Raw genomic sequence first — 24,856 nt, 5'->3', positions numbered from 1 at the left:
TGCTTTACACCGAGCACGTTAAAGAACCAAGAGCCAGGGTATCGCACCCGGATCTCTTGTATCTCACTCTGTTTCTTCAAGTCTTCCTATGTCTGGATTTGACTGCGAATTGCTGTCACTTCTATCTCGTGTCACTTATGGCATTTAAAAAACACAATTTAAGTCGTGATGGTGTCACGGCGGGGTCAATCCATAATGCAGCCAATGGGCGCGGGCAGACCTTCATAATAAATGTAGTGCTATAATGTCTTATATCACTGGTTTTACGCAAAAATTGGCTCATTCCAAGTAAAAATTGTCAAAACGGTATATCTGTGAGAGTGCAGCTTTAAGAAAACTACAGCCTCGAGTTATACTGGTACTAGGTGACGTGTGGAGCTCTTAAATGGGTCACGATCACGGTCAGACTTCAAGGTCAAATATCTGAGCCTTGCATTTGGTGTCCGATCAATACTTTACACACTCATTGGAGGATTTAATTAAACTTTGGTCACTTTAGCTCGAGGTGTGACTTTCATTACTGACAGCGCTTGGAAGATAGTGACGACTTGCATCAAGGTTTTGTATGAAGCTGTCTTTGTTACAATCGGAACACATCGGCCCTTACCCATCTGAATTGACTATCTCGTAGTTTGCCGAAGATGGCCGAGTTGTTACGATGTTTTTGTGACGGCCTCGTTCTCCATATGAAATCAAATTCCACGAAGTTTGTTTCAATTTTAATTATAGCACTTCATGTTAACATGATCAACAGCAAACACGTAAAAGTTCATTTTTCTATAAACAAAAACGCACAAAATTAAAACATAATACTTGGTTATATATAAATCACAGACGGTGAACTGGATTACATTAACATCACAAACAGTGAAACTGGCAAGTGCATGCTTATAATGATGTTAAAACAAGATTGCCGTGGAGTTATCTCCCAAATTGGTCTGCTGTTGATTTCCAACCGGAATGGTATATAACTCAACAAATATGAAATCCACAGCTATATGGACCTTGTTATAAATGTGCGCATTGCCTCTTTTAGCATGTATATGAATTTGTATGTGGATATATTGTAAGTAATGACCCAGGTTTAAGTGTTTGCACGACACTAAGGCTTTGCCAATTATATTACCTCGACCTTTTTCTTTGGAAAACAGACGCACAAAGATCATTACAGTATTTGAATAAAGTAATGAGGAGTTCTACAAAACAATTATGAATTCTAGTATTATAAGAAGGGGCAACATTTGCATAAGGAAAACATAATGATAATTTAGGAAAATTTTGTAAGCGCATTCGAATGAAAAGTTTTATATTTACATTGCGTAGAACGACCGAATCATTAAAATATACATTAGTGGCAACCATTTAAAGACTAAAAATGATAACTCATTATATTCTTGACAAATTCCTCTTAAACATGTTTAGTTCTTTCTGTATTGTACCAGTGAATTTGAAGTTGTCATCCATATAAGTGACTGTGCATCAGAAATTGACGACAACATATCTATACTTTTTCAAAGTCCGGGCCAGTTTAAAGACCCATCTTCCAATAAGCGTTCAATATTCCTTGGATCCATGAGATTTGAAACACATACCAAACTAAATAACTAAACTCCGTCCGAGTCACGTCGTATCAGTCCGCCTACATGCCATAATCATCTTAATAAGTGAAGTCAATAACTACTTTAAAGCAACAACTGGACAACTTTCAACTCCGTCCGTTTAAAAGCACCTTTCATAAAAACAGCCCCAATCTCCACAAAGCACCTTTAACAAATCAGCCCCTTGTTGCTCAATTCACCATTTGAAAATAGTTAATCTACACCTAGTTGCTCGAAGCACCTGTTCCTCGGCAGGCCATGGTTGCTGAAATATATATATTTACAAGTCAACCCCCTGACACTTAAAGCACCTTTAACATGATAACATATTGTGCCTCACAACACCTTCACCAACCACTAGTCCTTGTCACTCAAAGAACGTTTCAGAAACCACTCCGTTTTTTATTGATCAGTTCGGAATGCCGACACTTACAGAATGCTCAGAGCTCTGTTTCTGCAGCGTCTTTCATCAACCAGTCCATCTCTATATCACGCCTCGTTCTCAGTTTCCTGAACTTGTCGGCTGTTTTGGTGTTTGCGCCATTTTCAACGTACTGTTGAATATTTCCACCAATGTTGTGCACCTGCATGGAATGGTTTCTTTGTAGTTTGACATTCCCGTTTTTATCATTAGATGGTTCACTTATCGTGTTATGTGCAAATGATAAGCCGTTTGGAGGTTTTTCTATACTGTCTCGAATACTCAAAGACAAATCGTTTACACTTGCCATAGGTGGTTGTGAATTTTGGAACGAGCTCGACTGGTTTAGCTGCAGTGGATCTCCGGAGTTATGTTTCTCGCTGAAACTACAGGACTCAGTCAGAACTGGTTCAGCATGTCTTCTTCTGCTGTGTTTGTTATAATTATAACCACCATCTAACAAGCCTTGAGTGAAAACTTTATGTCTTCTCTTCGTCGAGTTCATGTTTTTCTTTTCATCCGTTATCTTGTCATCGTTCTCTCTATTGTCATCTCCCAGTACCTCTGCTTTAAATGCATCTTCATTAGGTTGAAGTCGCTGTTTTTCAATAGCGTTTGCAATGTTTTGAGCATATGCTTGTTTGTCCTTTGTGGCCATGATTGGACCCATACCTATCTTGTCAAGACGCTTGTTGAGCGGCATGGCCGTTTCTGACACCGGCCTCATCATAGATTGTATAACGGGATGACTAGCATCGGGGCCTTTTGGCAAGTTCACTCTGCTTGCTAGCATGTTACTGTTTCTGTCCGAACTGAAATCTGGCCGCAATGGTATTTCAGAGAATGGACGATTTGCTTGACTAGCTAAATGTCCAAAACTGCTTTCAAAACTAGATACATTTCTGGACTTATTAAAAGAGTGACTGGAAGATTTCATTCCTGGAAGTGCCGGAAAAGTGTCCATATTCTTTGGCTCTCCGGTTCGTAAAGAATTGATAGGTTTCAGTTGAGTGTTTCTCAACATTGGCTTTACAGGCAATGATGGCTGCTTTGGTATAAAAAATGGTTTCTCTAACTCTTTAAACGAGTGCACCTTCGGGGCTTTACGCTCAATTTGGTGAGATTTTCCAACATTCGTGGCCTTAACAACGTTTGGTCTTTTGTTCATAATATACTCCTCCGGTGTAACCATACTTCGATCATATGGTGATTTCCTAGCATAAGGCAGTTCATAACAATCATCTCCATCATTGATTTCATTCATCTTATTAGTTTCCATATTAGAACAAGACCCATCACTTCTCAGCCAACTATCTGGACTACTAGTTCTTTCATTCACAATCTTTGAATCATCCAGCTCTGAGCTGTTTTTAAGACTTGACTTGTCCTTTTCGTCACTTGGAGATTCACGGTTTTTGTACATGTCGGAAGTCCATGGTTCGGGACATTTTGGCTCATTTTCCAAGTCTTTAATTTCCAGTCCAGTAGTTTCATCTACCGGATCATTTACGACTTCTGTTTCGTCGTTACCATAGTCCAGTACTTGAACTCCTCTATACGTTCTTTTGCGAGGTACAGTCGTTCTTGTTGAGTCTGACTTCTTAGGGGCATTAAAGGAAGACGATCTAGCCTCACTTCCATTGAAGCTTACCCTTCGTCGTTCAGGATGCCTTGGTGTTGTAGGAAATTTGGCCGTTGACCTGAATAGTGTTGGTGCCGTCAAGATTCCTGTCTGCACTGACCCTGATTCATCGCCATCTTTATCCAGCTCATTTACCCAATGAGAACACCTTTGAGTAGCATTGGTTTCTGTATTTGTCTTCGTCACCTGGTCAATCGCCTGACCATCTGTTGTAAAACTAGCAACTGTACTTTCTCTCGTCCCTGGTTCGAAAGCTTTGATTTTCCCCCCATCCTCCAGCAGCCATTTCTGTCTGTCAGATGCCCAAAGTGATACCTCGTTTAGCAATGTATCCATTCTATGGTTCTTCTTTAAGTTCGCAGGTGTCGGAGGAGGTGGTCGAGTTGGTAATGCTGATTTCTTTTTCTCTCGTAAATTTTCACTATCTTCAGAATCGTAATCTTCTTTCATTAGGTCTTCTTCCAATCTGCGCATACACGTATCTGGCGTTACAGTGTCAGATCGGAATGTTTCGAGATCCATATTGTCAAGTCCAGTTTTGTATATTGTATCAATGTTATTTTGTGTTTGTTTAAACAGGTCATCAATAACGTCTTCCATTGACTTAGTCTTGTGAGTTTTTGAGTTTGCTGTTTGTCCATTTAAAACGGATGTTGTTGTGACGTCATTTGTAATGATGACGGCATCACTCATTCCATGCTTTTCGGATGGTGATGGATTCTGAGGGCGATTATCGTCTGATTCTTCATCACTTCCGCTTTCTTCTTCAGAGAGAGAAATGGAGCCTGAAATTGTAAAATGGCATCAGCTCATTATCAATTTAATAGGGTGAGAGTTGTCTAGTGGTATAGTTGCCCCCCTCTCACCCAAGAGGTCGTGGGGCTTGATCTCCACCAAGGGTTTAACACTCATGGCTTCTAAAAGGGGACACCAGTTCTGGTTTGTCCCAGGAAGCAGACTCGAGACTGATCCTCTACGCTATCAGATTTCGTCACAATCGAGCTAAAAGAAATTATTATAAACTTGATGTGGATAATTGCAAACCTTTACCGGAACTTCTTATATTAATCTATATGTGCTTACATGCAAAACCTTAACCAGAACTTATAAGTATAATAACGGCCCATTATTTGCATTCTATTCAAATCAGTGTTATTTAAATTCATTAATTAAGTAGGTTGGATAGTTGGGAATACATAAACTACGTGTGAATGCAATACACGATGCCTTTGCTGAGATATTGACTTGAAGGTGCTAACATGCAACCACCTTAACCAAGGTGTGACGACGACGCCAAAGCCGACGCCGACTCTAGAGTGAGTAGTAAAGCTCTCCTTATTCTTAGTTTAGTCGAGCTAAAAATGGTTGAACGTAACTAACTTGTACCCGACGAAGGTGCGTTATCCCGCGTAGGAATACAAACGCTGAGGTAAAAATGTTAAAAATAAAAAGTAGATCCAGCATGTTCACCAACAATTTTTAAACTACAAATCACTCAGCTTCAAAATCTTTAAAGGTGGAAAATATCCAATGATCTGAATAAGGAATGGCCATGCTTAGATTCACTGTCATGTGTTAATAAAAAAAGAAGAACGCATGTTACACTGTTACACTGAGTAGTCACGTCCGAATTAGTGTAATTTGCCCTTTAGCGTTATCTTTACAGAGATTCTAATTAGAATGGACGTATTATAACAGCAGGGCATCTGGGGAATGAACTTTAACTTTGGTGATGGGTGATGTGTACGTCTATATATACCTTCAGATGAAATGCTTTCTGATGCTGTAAAAAATGAAAATGAATAACAGAATTTAGATTAAAGGGAGTCGATCACTTTTGATAAGGTCAGACATCGAATGAAAAAATATTTGAAATGTGAATACAATGCTTGTACCAATGATTAAATATCAACAAAACTTCATTTGTTATCAGTTATCTAAAACTTCGACAATAAATGCTCTGTATTGCCTAAAAGCTTTAGTAACGCTATTGATTGTCTTCAGACGCGGATGAACACAATTCTATTCAATTTTGCCAGTTGTTGTTACGCATTTGCTCATAAAAATAAATGCAATAACTAAATATGAACAATTTTTGGGGTTGGGGGGGGGGATGTTGCCAGCATAAAATATGTCAACGATACCCGTTTGACACATGCACTGTCAATACACGTTTATGATATTATCATTATATACCCAATTTAATAAATATGAGTCCCTGATGTCTATATAAAGATAATGAACTAATAGGATTTTTAACAATTAAAACATACGATAATGAAGGATGCAAAACATAGCTTGTATTGCGTTAAAATGGTGATATAGTTTATAACTTAAACCGGTGAACGTTTCTTACCTTCGCGTCGACGCCGCCTGGGTTTGGCGGGTTTCTTGTCCGATGTTGATGATCTTAGATCTGGCTGGCTCATGTTCATACGGCGCATCTCCTCGTGGATGTCAGTGATTTCATCCTCCGAATCGTAACCGACGTCATCGTCTGACGCTGACATCAGACCGGGCACGACGACTGGCCTACGTCCGCCCGTAGCATTACTGGTGGTACTGCTGTGACGCTCTGGTGGTTTGGGAGGTTTGCCCAGTTTATCACGATCATTAAAGCTATGATTCCCACGGTAGTTTGTGTTCCTCGTCACCGGTATACGCCCATTTTCAGAGAACGCTTCTCGGGACGTTGATTTTCCGCCATTTGATGAACTTGACGTTCTTATTACGTCAGAGCACGCGCGGCGTACCGACGGATTGAGATGTGACAGAAACGAGGCTAAAAGTAAAAAGAAATGAAATACTTAATTAGTATATTATACGAAAACACAGACCCAAACGACAAAGAAATCCCAAACTTTTGAACTTAACTCATTGAACGTTTGACCATGGCTGAAGCTTTTTTTTTATTTGATAAAGTCTTCTAGGTATTTTTTGATGAAAATCATTGTAAATTGATCCAAACAGTTGATATTATGTATAGAACAAAACTTCACAAATAAGCGTCCATTGTTAACCTGTTGGATTTTCAGATGGTAAGAACATTTGGGTCGGCCCCTGTCCAGACGAGGGTCGACCTGCGTCATCATCGTCACGTGGCTTGGGTGCAGTGCGCATGCTCTCCATCTTGAGCACGCGCCGGGAGCGTTCTGAGCGGTCGACGGTCATTCGCTGCTTCTTTCTGGCGGCAGCAGACGACTCTTTCGCCAGGTCGACGACGCCCGTCTTTTTCCGAAAGAACAGGCATGTTATCTGAAAGAAGAATTTTGAACTCTTGTATAAAAAAATGGTAATGCACGTGTACGTGTGGTATGAATATATATACATTTGGCAAAGAAATTTGAATAACGAATAAATACGTTTTCAGTGAAGTTCTCTAAACATCGAATAATGATGAATGGCGACGATTCTCCTTACAATAAACCATGAATGTATAGGTGTTATCAAAACAATAATTAAGATGGAACTATACTGGAGCAAACACTAGGTGGCTACACATCGTCCGTACGTCTATATAATTGGCTCCGAGACCATATGTACATGCATTAGTCATAGTTAAAGCTTACCAGGGCCGGTAATCTTAAAACATTTTAAGTCGGTTCTTAACTTACATCGTTTTCCTTCGTTAGGTATCTTACTAGTCATATGGTAAAATTACTTAAAAATATCTGAAATTCTTTACTTTCATTTATTTTATGTATTCTAAATACGGCTATGTCAAACTCTCTTTTTATTAATTTTATTTAAGTCTGACTGTGAGCTTTTAAGGAAATCGACATAAGTCAAGATGACATAAGATGTTCTATGAATACCGATCCAGAATAATAATACATGGCAACCCGCACTAAGCACTATCATTTATCAATTTAATCGTAAATTCTTTACAAGGATATGTCTATGTATTTTTAAATCACGTTTTACCAGTTTACTGATCTTGGAGTCTGACTGTGGCGGTCCCTTGACGGCGTCAACGTCCCCTACGTTGTTGTTGTTGGCGGGCACACACGACGGCATGGTACCCGGGAGGCGGGTAAAACTCTGAAATACATGAAGTAGGATGATTCTTCAGGCTCATCATCTTAAAAGGACACATTGCCAGTTCAGTAGGGACACCGCTTTTCGGTTCTACTTGTGGGCACACATAAATGCATGCTGGTGCAATGTTTAAGTAAAGTATGAAATGTCACGGTACTTTCGAACCCCGTTGTCTCGAACTCGCTTAGCTCGATCCCACGTTGGCTCGAACTGGATGTAAAGGACCGATTATTATATACTGAAGGTAAGCGTTCTCAGTTGGCTCGAATTTTCCGATGCTCGAGATATTTTCGACGCCGGTCTCTGAGATCTAGAGTCAACGCGGTTCGACTGTTAAAGATTCAAATCACACACTAGAGCAGAAATAAATGTCGACTGGTGTACAAATATAAAGTGTAACCATTTATGAACTCAGTGTCTCGAAGTTTTAAACAGTAACAGTGACCTTGACCTTTGAACTGAGAGCGTTAATTGTTGAAACATCATAATGGTCATGGCGGATATATAGGAGCTAGGAAATATACTATTACCATGACATCCAAATGGGTCTTGATTTTATTATCAAAATGACCTTGACCTAGTAACGTTTATGATATGTTTATTAACATCCTTTGTAGTTACAATTAAGGATATAACTGACTAATACTGTATTGTTATTGCCATGCCGTTTATAAATAAGAATGACATGTTTGAACGCCCGGATTGTTTGTGTTCGGGGTTGGGGATCGGGGTGATATTCGAGAAATCCTGAAAAAAGTACATAGATAAATCCACAACAAAAAGACAAAATGTTTTTACCTTGGAACGCGGCATAGTAGTTTTCGACACGGTGCTATTATTTAGTCCAATGCACATTATATGTTTTTAAAACATGTTCGACATACAATGTATATTAGAAACTTATTTCATTTAGAAAAAAATAAACTCTTAAACTCTTAATGCTTGGTCACTAAATTCCTTCACAAGTACCTGCATTTTTATCGAAAAGTTTCTTGTTTTTATTCAATTAATTTTTATAGAGAAATTATACAATCAAAACAAAAAATGTCGAAAGCACGCATGCCTTTGACATTAACAAAATCGGAATGAAGAAAACTATTTAAATTTTAGAGTCCAAGTTTGCATTGTTGATAAGTTGAATTTATTGTATACATGTATGTTATACAGCTATAATAGAAAGTTTTAATAGTTTAGAAACCTTGATACATTAAAGAATCCAAACAAACGTTCACTTACATTTAAAGGGACCGAAGCCTGACACTTTGAAATCAAATCAAAATCATGACAAGTGTACTTTTCCCCGCTATCCCTATTGTAAAATCAATGTAATCGAACCACAGCTCTCAAATATTTACAAAACTTAAACTTTCTGTTATTTTAATTATTTCACAAGCAAATAAATATTTTTACAATATTGAATTGCACTGGCTCGCATCAGTTGGCTGTCGGACCTCGACAATATTGGCATTGATTTGGTTTTATTTGAATTGTAAATTAGGTGGAGTAATTATACTGACGGTCCTCTAAATTGGTCATTAGATAAACTAGTGTCGGATAAACAAATGGTCAGTCGCAGAATTCTGACATTTAAGTGGACTTTATAGACATTGCTTAATGGCCGAAGCTTAATTAATGGCTAATCTTTGAGATTAACTTATGATAATTGCAGGAGAGCGTCGCTGTTTCTTTTATTTGTATTCAAAACATTTGACTAGATCAATGTTTTCCCTCATTCTATTTAAAAAAAATTCTTTCACTAGCACAATTTATATTGTTGTTTTGTAATACATTTGTCCGGTTTGGTGAACACAAACCAAACTCACATGGGCGGGAAATCAATCCCGAGTCGCCTTGGTGGCCGCAGGGGTATCAATTGATGAGGTTTAATGTGTAGGCAGAGAGTACTACTCTTTCCAATTACACGGGGTCACATGTCATTCAAATATAACATTACCACCAGAGACTCGATAAAATGTCCAATTATGTGCACTAGCGGATCCAGGGGGCGGGAGTTCCGGCGACCCGCCTAAAACCGTCCTGGTTTACTTTTTATTACAATATTGAGAAAAATGTTTTTTAAAAAATACGCCAAAAATGCACCATTTCGGACTAAGAATTGTTATAAATTTCTAGGGGAAGTACCCTCCGCCCCCTGTCAACACTATAAACTAAAATAATTCGGTTCTGATTGAGGGGCGCATGTCAAAAGGTTACGCCCCCTCAGTTACTCCCCCTCTAACGTCAAATGCTGGATCCTGAGATGTTCATCTAATACCTTTAGCAAATATTGTTTATTTTATTGTTCTAGTCGTCTTGTGCCCCAGCCCGTATAAGTGAGTAATTCAGCCCTAATTATATTTGTAAAGTCAGTAAAATATACAAAAACACAGGAGAAGCGGACTTTTCAATTTGTTTGATCGTACTCTCTATCTTTGAGGACACTTTGTCCCGAAGAGTTTGTCCTTTAGCGAATGTTTGACTTTCCGTTCATTTGTATGTATTTCTTTTGAAATGATTTATTTGCAAAAGTTAATAAGCCCTCGGACTTCAATTTTAATAACGGGTTGTTTTCAATCGTAACTACTCGACCTTTTCCGGCAAGTCTGAATATAGACTATTTCTTTGGAAAATGACCGATTGTGTTCCTTTTATGGCTGTTATGCATGATTAAATGACATTCAATCGCTGTCAACAATAGTAAACGTCCACAGTCCAATTAAATGCGTATTTGAATGGTTTTATATTAATTTTATAACTTGCTGTACAATTAATACAAGTCATACCATTTATCATTATTGGACAGTGCAGGGTGAATTTTAGATAAGTTATTGCGTATTTTATTACTGCATTTAAAACAGTCCCTGAATAATTGATAAATGAAGTACACGTAGTGAAATACAGGTACAGTTCAACTTGAATTATTCAAAAACAGTAAGTATTGCATTATGTTCATTTGTGATATCTGATAGGGTTATGTGCTGCTAACGAGTATGTAATGCCGTGTTTTCGAGATACAAATAGCATGTACATACTTTTTGATTCCGTGTGACACACCGAACATAGCTAGGTTTCTATAGTTGCACCTCAAACGTTCTGTCATAAATTAAGACACCAAACGTTGTAACGTATAGTAAGACACCAAACATTGTAACGTATAGTAAGACACCAAACATTGTAACGTATAGTAAGACACCAAACATTGTAACGTATAGTTAGACACCAAACGTTATAACGTATAGTTAGATACCAAACGTTGTAACGTATAGTTAGACACCAAACGTTGTAACGTATAGTTAGACACCAAACGTTGTAACCTATAGTTAGACACCAAACGTTATAACGTATAGTTAGACACCAAACGTTGTAACCTATAGTTAGACACCAAACGTTATAACGTATAGTTAGACAACAAACGTTGTAACGTATAGTTAGACACCAAACGTTATAACGTATAGTTAGACACCAAACGTTATAACGTATAGTTAGACACCAAACGTTGTAACGTATAGTTAGACACAAAACGTTATAACGTATAGTTAGACACCAAACGTTGTAACGTATAGTTAGACACCAAACGTTATAACGTATAGTTAGACACCAAACGTTATAACGTATAGTTAGACACCAAACGTTGTAACGTATAGTTAGACACCAAACGTTGTAACCTATAGTTAGACACCAAACGTTATAACGTATAGTTAGACACCAAACGTTGTAACGTATAGTTAGACACCAAACGTTATAACGTATAGTTAGACACCAAACGTTATAACGTATAGTTTGCCACCAAACATTGTGTCGTATGGTTTCCTACCAAACATTGTGTCGTATAGTTCGACACCAAACGTTGTGTAGTATAGTTAAACATCAAACGTTGTGTCGTATAGTTAGACACCAAACGGTGAGTGGTATAGTTAGACACCAAACGTTGTGTCGTATAGTTAGACACCAAACGTTGTGTCGTTTAGTTAGACACCAAATGTTGTAACTTATAGTTAGACACCAAACGTTGTGTTGTATAGTTAGACACAAAACGTTGTGTCGTTTAGTTAGAAACCAAACGTAGTAACGTATAGTTAGACACCAAACGTTGTGTTGTATAGTTAGACACCAAACGTTGTGTCGTTTAGTAAGACAACAAACGTTGTAACGTATAGTAAGACACCAAACGTTTAAACGTATAGTTAGACACCAAACGTTGTAAGGTATAGTTAGACACCAAACGTTACGTTGTACCGTATAGTTAGACACCAAACATCGTGTCGTATAGTTAGACACCAAACGTTGTGTCTTATAGTTAGACACCAAACGTTGTAACGTATAGTTAGACATCAAACGCTGTGTCTTATAGTTAGACACCAAACGTTGTAACGTATACTTAGACACCAAACGTTGTGTCTTATAGTTAGACACCAAACGTTGTGCCGTATAGTTAGACACCAAATGTTGTGTCGTATAGTTCGACACCAAACTTTGTGTCGTATAGTTAGACACCAAACTTTGTGTCGTATAGTTAGACACCAAACGTTGTGTCGTAAAGTTAGACACCAAACGTTGTGTCGTATAGTTAACCACCAAACGTTGTTTCGTTTAGTTAGACACCAAACATTGTGTCGTATAGTTAACCACCAAACGTTGTGTCGTTTAGTTAGACACCACACGTTGTGTCGTATTTTTAGACACCAAACTTTGTGGTGTATTTTTAGACACCAAACGTTGTGTCGTATGGTTTGACACCAAACGTTGTGTCGTATAGTTAGACACCAAACGTTGCACTGTATAGTTAGACACCAAACGTTGTGTCGTATAGTTAGACACCAAACGTTTTTCCGTTTAGTTAGCCACCAAAAGTTGTGTCGTATAGTTAGACACCAAACATTGTGTCGTATAGTTAACCAACAAACGTTGTGTCGTATAGTTAGACACCAAACGTTGTAACGTATAGTAAGACGCCAAAGGTTGTAACGTGTAGTTACACACCAAACGCTGTGTCGTATATTTAAACACCAAACGTTGTGTCGTATAGTTAGACACCAAACGTTGTGTCGTATAGTTAGACACCAAACGTTGTGTCGTATGGTTTGCCTCCAAACGTTGTGTCGTATAGTTAGACACCAAACGTTGCACCGTATAGTTAGACACCAAACGTTGTGTCGTATAGTTAGACACCAAACGTTTTACCGTTTAGTTAGCCACCAAATGTTGTGTCGTATAGTCGGACACCAAACATTCTGTCGTATAGTTAACCAACAAACGTTGTGTCGTATAGTTAGACACCAAACGTTGTACCGTATAGTAAGACGCCAAAGGTTGTAACGTGTAGTTACACACCAAACGTTGTGTCGTATATTTAAACACCAAACGTTGTGTCGTATAGTTAGACACCAAACGTTGTGTCGTATAGTTAGACACCAAACGTTGTGTCGTATGGTAAGACACCAAAAGTTGTGTCGTATAGTAAGACACCAAACGTTGTGTCGTATAGTAAGACATCAAACGTTGCGTCGTATAGTTAGCCACCAAATGTTGTGTCGTATAGTTCGACACCAAACGTTGTGTCGTATAGTTAGACACCAAACGTTGTGTCGTATAGTTAGACACCAAACGTTTTGTCTTATAGTAAGACACCAAACGTTTTGTCGTATAGTTAGACATCAAACATTGTGTCGCATAGTTAGCCACCAAACGTTGTAACGTATAGTTAGACACCAAGCATTGTGTCGTATGGTTTCCTACCAAACATTGTGTCGTATAGTTAGACACCGAACGTTGTGTCGTATGGTTAGACATCAAACGTTGTTTCGTGTAGTTAGACACCAAGCGTTGTATCGTATAGTTAGACATCAAACGTTGTAACGTAAAGTTAGACACCAAACGTTGTGTCGTATAGTTAGACACCAAACGTTGTGTCGTATAGTTAGACACCAAACGTTGTGTCGTATAGTTAGACACCAAACGTTGTGTCGTATAGTTAGACATCAAACGTTGTAACATAAAGTTAGACACCAAACGTTGTGTCGAATTCTTAGACACCAAACGCTGTGTCGTATAGTTAACCACCAAACGTTGTGTCGTATAGTTAGACAGCAAACGTTGTATCGTATAGTTAGACACCAAACGTTATATCGTATAGTTAGACACCAAACGCTGTGTCGTATAGTTAGACACCAAACATTGTGTCGTATGGTAAGACACCAAACGTTGTGTCGTATGGTAAGACACCAAAAGTTGTGTCGTACAGTAAGACACCAAACGTTGTGTCGCATAGTAAGACATCAAACGTTGTGTCGTATAGTTAGCCACCAAATGCTGTATCGTATAGTTAGACACCAAACGTTATGTCGTATAGTTAGACACCAAACGTTGTGTCGTATAGTTAGACACCAAACGTTGTGTCGTATGGTAAGACACCAAAAGTTGTGTCGTACAGTAAGACACCAAACGTTGTGTCGCATAGTAAGACACCAAACGTTGTGTCGTATAGTAAGACATCAAACGTTGTGTCGTATAGTTAGCCACCAAATGCTGTATCGTATAGTTAGACACCAAACGTTATGTCGTATAGTTAGACACCAAACGTTGTGTCGTATAGTTAGACACCAAACGTTATGTCGTATAGTTAGACACCAAACGTTGTGTCGTATAGTTAGACACCAAACGTTATGTTGTATAGTTAGACACCAAACGTTGTAGACGTTATGTCGTATACTTTGCCACCAAACGTTGTGTCGTATAGTTAGACACCAAACGTTGTAAACGTTGTGTCGTAAAGTTAGCCACCAAATGTTGTGTCGTATGCTTAGACACCAAATTTTGTGTCGTATAGTTAGACACCAAACGTTGTAACTTATAGTTAGACACCAAACGTTGTAACGTATAGTTAGACACCAAACGTTGTGTCGTATAGTTAGACACCAAACGTTGTGTCTTATAGTTAGACACCAAACGTTGTAACGTATAGTTAGACACCAAACGCTGTGTCTTATAGTTAGACACCAAACGTTGTAACGTATACTTAGACACCAAACGTTGTGTCTTATAGTTAGACACCAAATGTTGTGTCGTATAGTTCGACACCAAACGTTGTGTCGTATAGTTAGACACCAAACGTTGTGTCGTATAGATCGACACCAAACGTTGTAAATTGAGTTGAGCTTTGAACATTTGCAGTGATCAATGTGCCATTCGATTTTGCTGGATTGGGCTGTGAGCAACAGTATTGGGCAATGGACAATAGGGTTGGACTTCAAGCAATGCGATTGAACTTTGAACAATTAGATTGGGCTTTAAGCAATTAGATTGGGCTTAAGTATTAGATTGGGCTTAAGTATTAGATTGGGCTTAAGTATTAGATTGGGCTTTAAGCAATTAGATTGGGCTTAAGTATTAGATTGGGCTTAATTATTAGATTGGGCTTAAGTATTATATTGGGCTTAATTATTAGATTGGGCTTAAGTATTAGATTGGGCTTTAAGCAATAAGATTGGACTTAAGTATTAGATTGGGCTTTAAGCAATTAGATTGGGCTTAAGTATTAGATTGGGCTTAAGTATTAGATTGGGCTTAATTATTAGATTGGACTTAAATATAAGATTGGGCTTAAGTATTAGATTGGGCTTTAAGCAATTAGATTGGGCTTAAGTATTAGATTGGGCTTAAGTATTAGATTGGGCTTTAAGCAATTAGATTGGGCTTAAGTATTAGATTGGGCTTAAGTATTAGATTGGGCTTTAAGCAATTAGATTGGGCTTAAGTATTAGATTGGGCTTTAAGCAATTAGATTGGGCTTAAGTATTAGATTGGGCTTAAGTATTAGATTGGGCTTAAGTATTAGATTGGGCTTTAAGCAATTAGATTGGGCTTAAGTAATATTGGGCTTAAGTATTAGATTGGGCTTTAAGCAATTAGATTGGGCTTAAGTATTAGATTGGGCTTTAAGCAATTAGATTGGGCTTAAGTATTAGATTGGGCTTAATTATTAGATTGGGCTTAAGTATTAGATTGGGCTTTAAGCAATTAGATTGGGCTTTTAGCAATTAGATTGGGCTTAAGTATTAGATTGGGCTTAAGTATTAGATTGGGCTTAAGTATTAGATTGGGCTTAAGTATTAGATTGGGCTTAAGTATTAGATTGTGCTTAATTATTAGATTGGGCTTAAGTATTAGATTGGGCTTAAGTATTAGATTGGGCTTAAGTATTAGATTGGGCTTAATTATTAGATTGGGCTTAAGTATTAGATTGGGCTTAAGTATTAGATTGGGCTTAAGTATTAGATTGGGCTTAAATATTAGATTGGGCTTAAGTATTAGATTGGGCTTAATTATTAGATTGGGCTTAAGTATTAGATTGGGCTTAATTATTAAATTGGGCTTTAAGCAATTAGATTGGGCTTAATTATTAGATTGGGCTTAAGTATTAGATTGGGCTTAAGTATTAGATTGGGCTTAAGTATTAGATTGGGCTTAAGTATTAGATTGGGCTTTAAGCAATTAGATTGGGCTTAAGTATTAGATTGGGCTTAAGTATTCGATTGGGCTTTAAGCAATTAGATTGGGCTTAAGTATTAGATTGGGCTTAAGTATTAGATTGGGCTTAAGTATTAGATTGGGCTTTAAGCAATTAGATTTTGCTTTAAGCAATTGAATTGGGTTGTAAGGAATTGGGTTGGACTATGAGGAACTGAATTTGCTTTGAAGACATGGATTGTGTAATGGACAATTGGGTTGGCTAAGAGCACATGAATTTGGCTATGAACAACTGGATGGTGTATGAGGCAACTGGATTGGGTCGTGGATAATTGTATTGGGTTATGAGCAACAAGATTGGGCTATGGGCATGGATTATGCAATGAGCTATTTAATTGAGTCGGTAAAAGCCGGATTCGGAATTGTTCTCTATAAAACTACATTGTATTTTAAAATTGTTTAAATAGTTTTAATCTGTAAAGATTTATTTTCTTCTAAAGTTCAAGTATGACTTGTCTGAGTAGAATTCCCTTTCTAACGATGAGTGTCAGTAGGTCTTAGCGTCCAAACGAAACAATCTGAGGGATTACTTTTAGCCTTTCAAACTTTTAGTTTATGTACTGTTATAACTTAGATTAAAGGTCAATCGATTATGAAGTGTTTTATCAAATCTCATATAAAAAACTACAAAGCCGACGCGGAGTTTTATTAACTATTTGATAATTAATTAATATTTTCCATCAACCGTAAAATTATGAAATATGATAGTGTTGTTTCAACTTGGTGTTGTATCAACGAGATTTGTATCTGGTAAATTTAAGCTGAAATTGATTTTCGTGTCATCCCTGTCGTCGTCAGATATTTATGACGTCACGGGTGCGTTATGGACAACAATGGATAACAATATATTTCTCAAGCACACATTTCATCAGTAACACTTGGTTCCCACTTTATGGGCAGTGGGAAATCGGTGACAGCCCAGTTCAAAGGTGGATTCCTAGTCTCTAGTATGAACCATGTACAGGTAAATTCAGAATCTTCCGAGGCCTTAACGCTGATTCCAAGTATCTGGTATAAATGATGTATAGAGGTATTTGGAATCATCCGAGGCCTAAAGGCGGATTCAAAGACTCTAGTATAAACCATGTACAGGTAAATTCAGAATCATCCGATGCCTAAAGGCGGATTCAAAGACTCTAGTATAAACCATGTATAGAGATATTTGGAATCTTCCGAGGCCTAAAGGCTGATTCAAAGTCTCTAGTATTAACCATGTATAGAGGAATTTGGAATCATCCGAGGCCTAAAGGCGGATTCAAAGACTCTAGTATAAACCATGTACAGGTAAATTCAGAATCATCCGATGCCTAAAGGCGGATTCAAAGTCTCTAGTATAAACCATGTACAGGTAAATTCAGAATCATCCGATGCCTAAAGGCTGATTCAAAGTCTCTAGTATTAACCATGTATAAAGGTATTTAGAATCATTCGATGCCTAAAGGCGGATTCAAAGACTCTAGTATAAACCATGTACAGGTAAATTCAGAATCATCCGATGCCTAAAGGCGGATTTAAAGTCTCTAGTATTAACCATGTACAGTTAAATTCAGAATCATCCGATGCCTAAAGGCGGATTCAAAGTCTCTAGTATTAACCATGTATAGAGGTATTTAGAATCATCCGATGCCTAAAGGCTGATTCAAAGACTCTAGTATTAACCATGTACAGGTAAATTCAGAATCATCCGATCCCTAAAGGCGGATTCAAAGACTCTAGTATAAACCATGTACAGGTAAATTCAGAATCATCCGATGCCTAAAGGCGGATTCAAAGACTCTAGTATAAACCATGTATAGAGGTATTTAGAATCATCCAAGGCCTCAAGACTGGTTCAAAGTCTCTAGTGCAAACCATGTATAGAGATATTTAGGATCATTCGAGGCCTAAAGGCTGATTCTAAGTCTCCACTACAAACCATGTATATAGTATAATTCATTTACAGAGTAAACACCATGTATAGAGAATAAACCATGTATAAAGGTATTTAGAATAATTCGAGGCCTAAAGGCTGTTTCAAAATATCTAGTATAAACCATGTATAGAGATATTAAGAATCATCCGAAGACTAAAGGCTGACTCCAAGTCTCTAGTATTAACCATGTATAGAGATATTTAGAATCGATCGATGCCTAAAGGCTGATTCAAAGTCTCTAGTATAAACCATGTATATAGGTATTTAGAATCATCCGAAGACTAAAGGCTGACTCAAAGTCTCTAGTATTAACCATGTATAGAGATATTTAGAATCGATCGATGCCTAAAGGCTGATTCAAAGTCTCTAGTATAAACCATGTATAGAGGTATTTAGAATCATCCGAAGACTAAAGGCTGACTCCAAGTCTCTAGTATTAACCATGTATAGAGATATTTAGAATCGATCGATGCCTAAAGGCTGATCCAAAGTCTCTAGTATAAACCATGTATAGAGGTATTTAGAATCATCCGAAGACTAAAGGCTGACTCTAAGTCTCTAGTATTAACCATGTATGGAGATATTTAGAATCGACCGATGCCAAAAGGCTGACTCCAAGTCTCTAGTATAAACCATGTATAGAGGTTTTTAGAATCGACCGATGCCTAAAGGCTGATTTAAAGTCTCTAGTATAAACCATGTATAGAGATATTTAGAATCGACCGATGCCTAAAGGTTGATTCAAAGTCTCTAGTATAAACCATGTATAGAGATATTAAGAATCGACCGAAGACTAAAGGCTGACTCCAAGTCTCTAGTATAAACCATGTTTAAAGATATTAAGAATCGACTGAAGTCTAAAGGCTGACTCCAAGTCTCTAGTATAAGCCATGTATAGAGATATTAAGAATCGACCGAAGACTAAAGGCTGACTCCAAGTCTCTAGTATAAACCATGTATAGATATATTAAGAATCGACCGAAGACTAAAGGCTGACTCCAAGTCTCTAGTATAAACCATGTATAGATATATTAAGAATCGACCGAAGACTAAAGGCTGACTCCAAGTCTCTAGTATAAACCATGTTTAAAGATATTAAGAATCGACCGAAGACTTAAGGCTGACTCCAAGTCTCTAGTATAAACCATGTATAGAGATATTAAGAATCGACCGAAGACTAAAGGCTGACTCCAAGTCTCTAGTATAAACCATGTATAGCTATATTAAGAATCGACCGATGCCTAAAGGCATCTTTTCTCTAGTTCTAGTGGTAAGATATTTGACAGCCAACCAATGAGTCGCAAGTTCGATGCCTAGAATACTGACCGTCTTCCGGGAGGCACGTAAAACAACGGTCCCCGGTGTCACGTAAACGAACAAGGGGTAGTTCCAACAGCTACATCCTGTATTTACAATTTGTTTCACAAGCTCACACGACTGATACTCTTATTTTGGATGCAAGTTCGAATCCTATTTCAGCCTATTTCTTTTTATATATTTTTTCCTTTAATGACTGACAAATGGATCCCGAAAAGATTGACTTGCAAACGTTTGTTCATATATATATATAACATAGAACTCTCCAAATATAAGCACTTAATACACACGCTCCTAATATCTGTTTAAACATTAAAACGGAATTTTAATAAGGGAATAATAGGTTGTGATATTGCATCTACAGAATATAGAAAGGCAAACAATCTTTCAAAAAGCTAACATTCAACTTTCGTTTGAAAAGACCCAATGCATTGTTAACAATGATTTTTTAAATAATTAAAAACGTGCATTGATTCATTTTGGGGAAAATGTTTTGAAAAGAGCGCACGGATGGGCGGTGTATATAAAAGTGAAATGTTTTATGAACATATTAATAGTTTAATGCCTATAGAGCGACAGTCGTACAATAGCCTCTAATATATGGCTATATCTTACACAATACGGCATGTGCTGTCTTCATTGGCCATATCAGCAATGTATAATGACATGTATAATGACTGAAGAACACACACAGAGATGAATAGTACTGGTAAAGCCCAAACGTACCAAAGTTTGGGGAATTAATGTAATTCGAAGATGTTAAAGTGAATTAAAAATAGTCATATATGTTCATTTTGCATTAAGGTTAAGAAATACGTACCATTTCTATTATGACTATATACAAATCATGCACGCTTATCTTTCGTTGCCACATACTTGATAGTGTAGTTCATATCTTTATTTTTAATACTAATTTGATTTTGCAATCCATGCAAAGTTATATTATCTATATGCATAATATGTTATGCATAATATTTATATAGACATAATGACTACATGTATTTCTGAATGTTTTCAAACTATCATGTTCTGTTCTGTTCATAGGCCTTTAGCCATGAACAAAAGTATGTACAATGAAATGTACACAAATAGTAAAGGTGGCAAATACAAAATTAATGTTCAAGTCTTCTACTCTTGTAAAAATGTAAAACTATAATCACTACTTACCATACATAATATAAAAGATAAAATTATTGATATCATTTGCAATGATTTAAAATTATAACCACCACTTACCATATATATTATAAACGATGAAACTATTGATATCATTTGCAATTATTGAAAATTATAATCACTACTTACCATTGCAAAGGTGCGTATTATAATTATCCTCTGATTTCAAACTATTAAATGCAATACAAAAACATGTTTATAAAAAGGATTACAAATAAAGTCTACACCATAAGATTTTAACACTTAAAAACACACATTTTCCGTCAGTTTAAAGACAATCAAGAAACATACAGACCGATATCTCACAATTTGTTAATTGTTAAGGCATTTAAAATTTAAAGGCCTTTTATATTATAACTATTATTATTATTACAATTTAAATAAAAATAACAATACATTGTGTCCGACAGTTTGCAATGTGTACAACTTCAATACCATTTAACTGATCGAAACAAATGTATACCAAAGTAAATTGTTTACGTGTTCAACAATAAATACAAGCTCTATGTCTTATTTCTAAAATAGCCAACACAATTGTAAAGGACTTTTAGTTCGCCAATAAACATTTTATGGCTTTAATATAAATGTTTACGGTAGCAGATATCAAATGAAAATGTGATGTTTGGGATGCCTGGGTCCGCATGGACTAGCGTCTTGAGGCTATAGACTCAGATGAGCGTGATTTTAAGAAAGTTACATATTATCTTTCATATAACTATCTTTGATGAAAGATGTGTATATCATGGTAAAATATGTTATTTTAATCATTTGCAGCATTTCTTACCATTATTGCTCTTTAAATAGCAATTTTACAACGAAATTAAAATCAAACTTATACCCAAGAGGGTAAGTGAATACGAATTCCGGTGACCATATGTTTTCTTTGAAATTTTTGAAAGGTTTAACTAAAGGAAAAAAAATATGTCGAAAAAATACCACCGAAAAAGCTTAAACGAGCTGTTTTAGTTTAAGAAATGCAAATTAGATCATAAGCATAACTTCTGATTTTAACTGAAATGAAGAACTAAAATACCAACTGCAATAAATGTATCTATCATGTATTTGCGGTAATTTATTTTACATATTCGTGAACAGTAAGCTCTACCCTTTAAACTGGTCCCACACTTACTTGGGGTCACCAGACACCAACTTTAAACATTAACGCTAAATGCATGATAAAAACTAGTTTATTTGAACATTGAATACCTAAATTGTTTTAAAATGTCAGCATATTTCAACATTGAAATACATGTGTAACAATTGTCACTACCTGATATTCGTGCCTCATAACTCAGATTATATTATAAATAATAATATAATGATATATTTTTCTATACATTCATCTTACCTGATAAATATAGTCCTTAGAATATTCCGCCACACAAGTCCATGTTCTCAAAAATGTTAAAGATCATTATTTTTTTTAAACTGAATACATAGCACTAGCTGGTGCAATTAAGTATTTGTTTCAAACTTAAATTGACCCAAACTACCAAACTCACAAATAGGTGACGAAAGTCCACATAACGAAAAGTTTGTATCAAAGATTAATACTCTTACAGACTTTAAATCCTACATTATCTACACGAATAATATACATGGCCGATTAATCCGGTTATTAAATTTTTCTTTCTTAAAAGCTTTTGTTAATCCAAACTTCAATTTTTGTTACCGGTCATGTGATTCTAAAATATTGAAATTATTAAGAGTAATAAGGTAAGTCGTGTTTAGAGACGTAAGTATGTTGACCAATTCACAATGCAGCAGGAATCTGATTGAACTGTTGTGATTATTGAAGATAATGGCGCTGCATAAGAGCGTTTAAAGCTGCTCGGGCTTTGTAGAAATGTCACATTTGGCGAGTTTGCTAGGATACTAGAATAACCAAGACTAATAAATGAGAATGAAAAATTATCAAGATCAACATGACCCTTAGTTTTGTTGCCATGTGTTGTTGTTGTTGTTGTTATTGTCGCTATTGTTGGTGGTGTAATTGTTGTTATTATTGTGGTGGTGGTGGTGATGGTGGTGGTGGTGGTGGTAGTAATGGTGGTGGTGGAGGTGGTGGTGGTGGTGGAGGTGAATATTCGTGATTGTTGTTGTTGTTGGTGTTGGTGGTGGTGTTGTTGTTGCTGTTGTTGGTGGTGTAATTGTTGTTATTATTGTGGTGGTGGTGGTGGTGGTGCTGCTGCTGCTAGTGCTAGTGGTTGCTCAGATCTAGCTATCTCGAATAGCCCATGAAACTACTGGTTTTTATTTCCAATGGTTGTTGAAGAGACAGAAACTCATTTCGAATAGACTCGTTTGTTATTTAACGTGAACATTGTAACGCTGATGAGACAAATTGCCTACTAATTGCTAGTGATGTCGTGGGAAGTCTAAAATGTATCAAAAACATCATGAAATAATAACTTGTCTGTATTATCCATTCTAGTACACCAGAACGATGGTGGTATGCGAACGTTAGATTTATCACTATCAAACCTCTGATGATGGGGAATGGTATTATCCCACTAGCGTATTAATGAAGGGCGTATCCGGCGTGCGCACGCCCCCTCCCTAAAATCGTCGCAGTTTGCTTTTTATCTCAATATACGAAGAAAGGATAATAAAATACGCTCAAAATACACCACTCTGGACTAGAAATTAATTAAATTGTCTATGGGAATATCACCCTCCGCAATCCCTGCCAAAATCTTAAATCATTTAAATTTAAATTCTGAGAAAGAAGCCCATGTTAAAAGCTGGTGCCCCTAAGTTACGAACCCAATAACGCCAATTCCTGGATCCGCCCATATATTCAATTCTACAGCAAATACTAAATATCATTGATTGAAATGTGTACGAAATATAAGGATATAGGCATTAGTATGAGCAGAGGTCTGCAAGCTAGGTTTCAAATTAGCATTTTTGTTTGATAAAGTTTGATTGAAATCGGATAGAGAAATGATCAGCCGAGGATAAGTGGCTTTATAATTAGCTGTTTCCTTTCTTTACTCTGTCTCCTGTTTCTTTGGGTGAAATCGATTTTGATAATGCTTACTTGCTTACAATTTACATGATTAAATGCATGCATTGATATGAATCAATGATTTAATAGATCACTTCTTTGTTCTATTGTTCCAAGACCAAAAATGAGTAGTTATAGCTTATTCCCCTACATGATATCCAACTAAATAAAGCGCATGTTTTTTTAATGAAAATGACGAATGCTTTTATTTACTAACAACGCCACCATCACCACTACCACCACTACAACCACCCGATCAACACTATCACCATATCATCATCACCACCAACATCATCACTAATACCACCATCACCCCACGAGTACCACCTCCATCGTCATCATCATCATCATCATCGTCGTCGTCGTCGTCGTTTTCGTCGCAGTCGTCATCATCATCATCATCATTACCACTACCATCAATCAAACCACCACAATCATTGTCAACATCATCACCACCACCAACACATTTATAAACACAACCACCCCTACAACCACCACCACCACCCCTACAACCACCATCACCCCTATTACCACGTACAACCATCATCATCATCATCATCATCATCATCATCACAATCATTTTTCATCGTTTTGTCGTCATTGTCGCTGTCACCACCGTCGTCCCCAAATCGTCTAGCTTATTTAAAGAATGAGTGTCCATATAACGATATACATGTAAAGACGAATTAAAAAACACTTAGTTTGCCTCAATGTAGATATGTGTAATTATCCACGAATAGATTAATAGAGGAATTATAATAAAGGCTTTGTTATTAAGTAAAGCAAAATCATTCCACCGCCCTGTCGATTGTTAAAGAAGGGCTCTGCAACATTTGACAAGAAAATTAGATTATATTTGTGTAGATGAAATATTTTAAATACCAATTTTCACAATGAAAGCAAGAATGTATGAAATAATTGCCCTTTTGTCAACTTGTTTTCTTACCATGGGTGCTTTATTTCGCTCGAGGTACATTTAGCAAATCAAATACGCAACATGATATTAAAGACGTATGACATTTCTTTAAAGAAGCTGTCAACTTAATTATGAAAGAAAACAACAACTTTATATCATATTTCTTATTGCACAACCTCACAAAGAGCACTAGCGGGTGCATTTTAACACCCCACCCCGTCCTCTTTCATGTTTTTTTTCTACCAAATATGTCAAGAATACACCGTCCAATAAAGGCGGGCCAAACCACAAACGTAACAC

General features: G+C 36.8%; 1 protein-coding gene across 1 annotated transcript; it reads right to left on the bottom strand.

Moving 5' to 3' along the window:
* Window positions 1–757: 757 nt before the first annotated feature.
* LOC128202855 (uncharacterized) lies at window positions 758–24,220 on the bottom strand. Its single transcript, XM_052904013.1, has 5 exons — window positions 23,945–24,220; window positions 7,586–7,702; window positions 6,682–6,916; window positions 6,018–6,443; window positions 758–4,446 (listed from the first exon to the last, which is right to left on the bottom strand). Exons 1-5 carry the CDS (start codon window positions 24,218–24,220, stop codon window positions 2,039–2,041), a joined length of 3,462 nt encoding a protein of 1,153 aa, XP_052759973.1. The 3' UTR covers window positions 758–2,038.
* Between the last annotated feature and the right edge of the window lie 636 nt (window positions 24,221–24,856).

The sequence above is a fragment of the Mya arenaria genome, chromosome 9 (genome assembly GCF_026914265.1).
Source record: "Mya arenaria isolate MELC-2E11 chromosome 9, ASM2691426v1".
Lineage (NCBI taxonomy): Eukaryota > Metazoa > Mollusca > Bivalvia > Myida > Myidae > Mya > Mya arenaria.
This window is presented reverse-complemented; position numbering and strand designations above follow the sequence as displayed.

What these genes read in the sequence shown, in the direction of transcription:
- LOC128202855 (XM_052904013.1), bottom strand. Translation starts at nt 24,220, where the DNA reads ATGATTGTGATGATGATGATGATGATGATGATGATGATGGTTGTACGT. An exon ending in ACTCCAAGATCAGTAAACTG is followed by an intron (nt 6,917 to 7,585) that starts GTAAAACGTGAT and finishes TTCTTCTTTCAG; the next exon opens with ATAACATGCCTGTTCTTTCG. An exon ending in ACCATCTGAAAATCCAACAG is followed by an intron (nt 6,444 to 6,681) that starts GTTAACAATGGA and finishes TTTTACTTTTAG; the next exon opens with CCTCGTTTCTGTCACATCTC.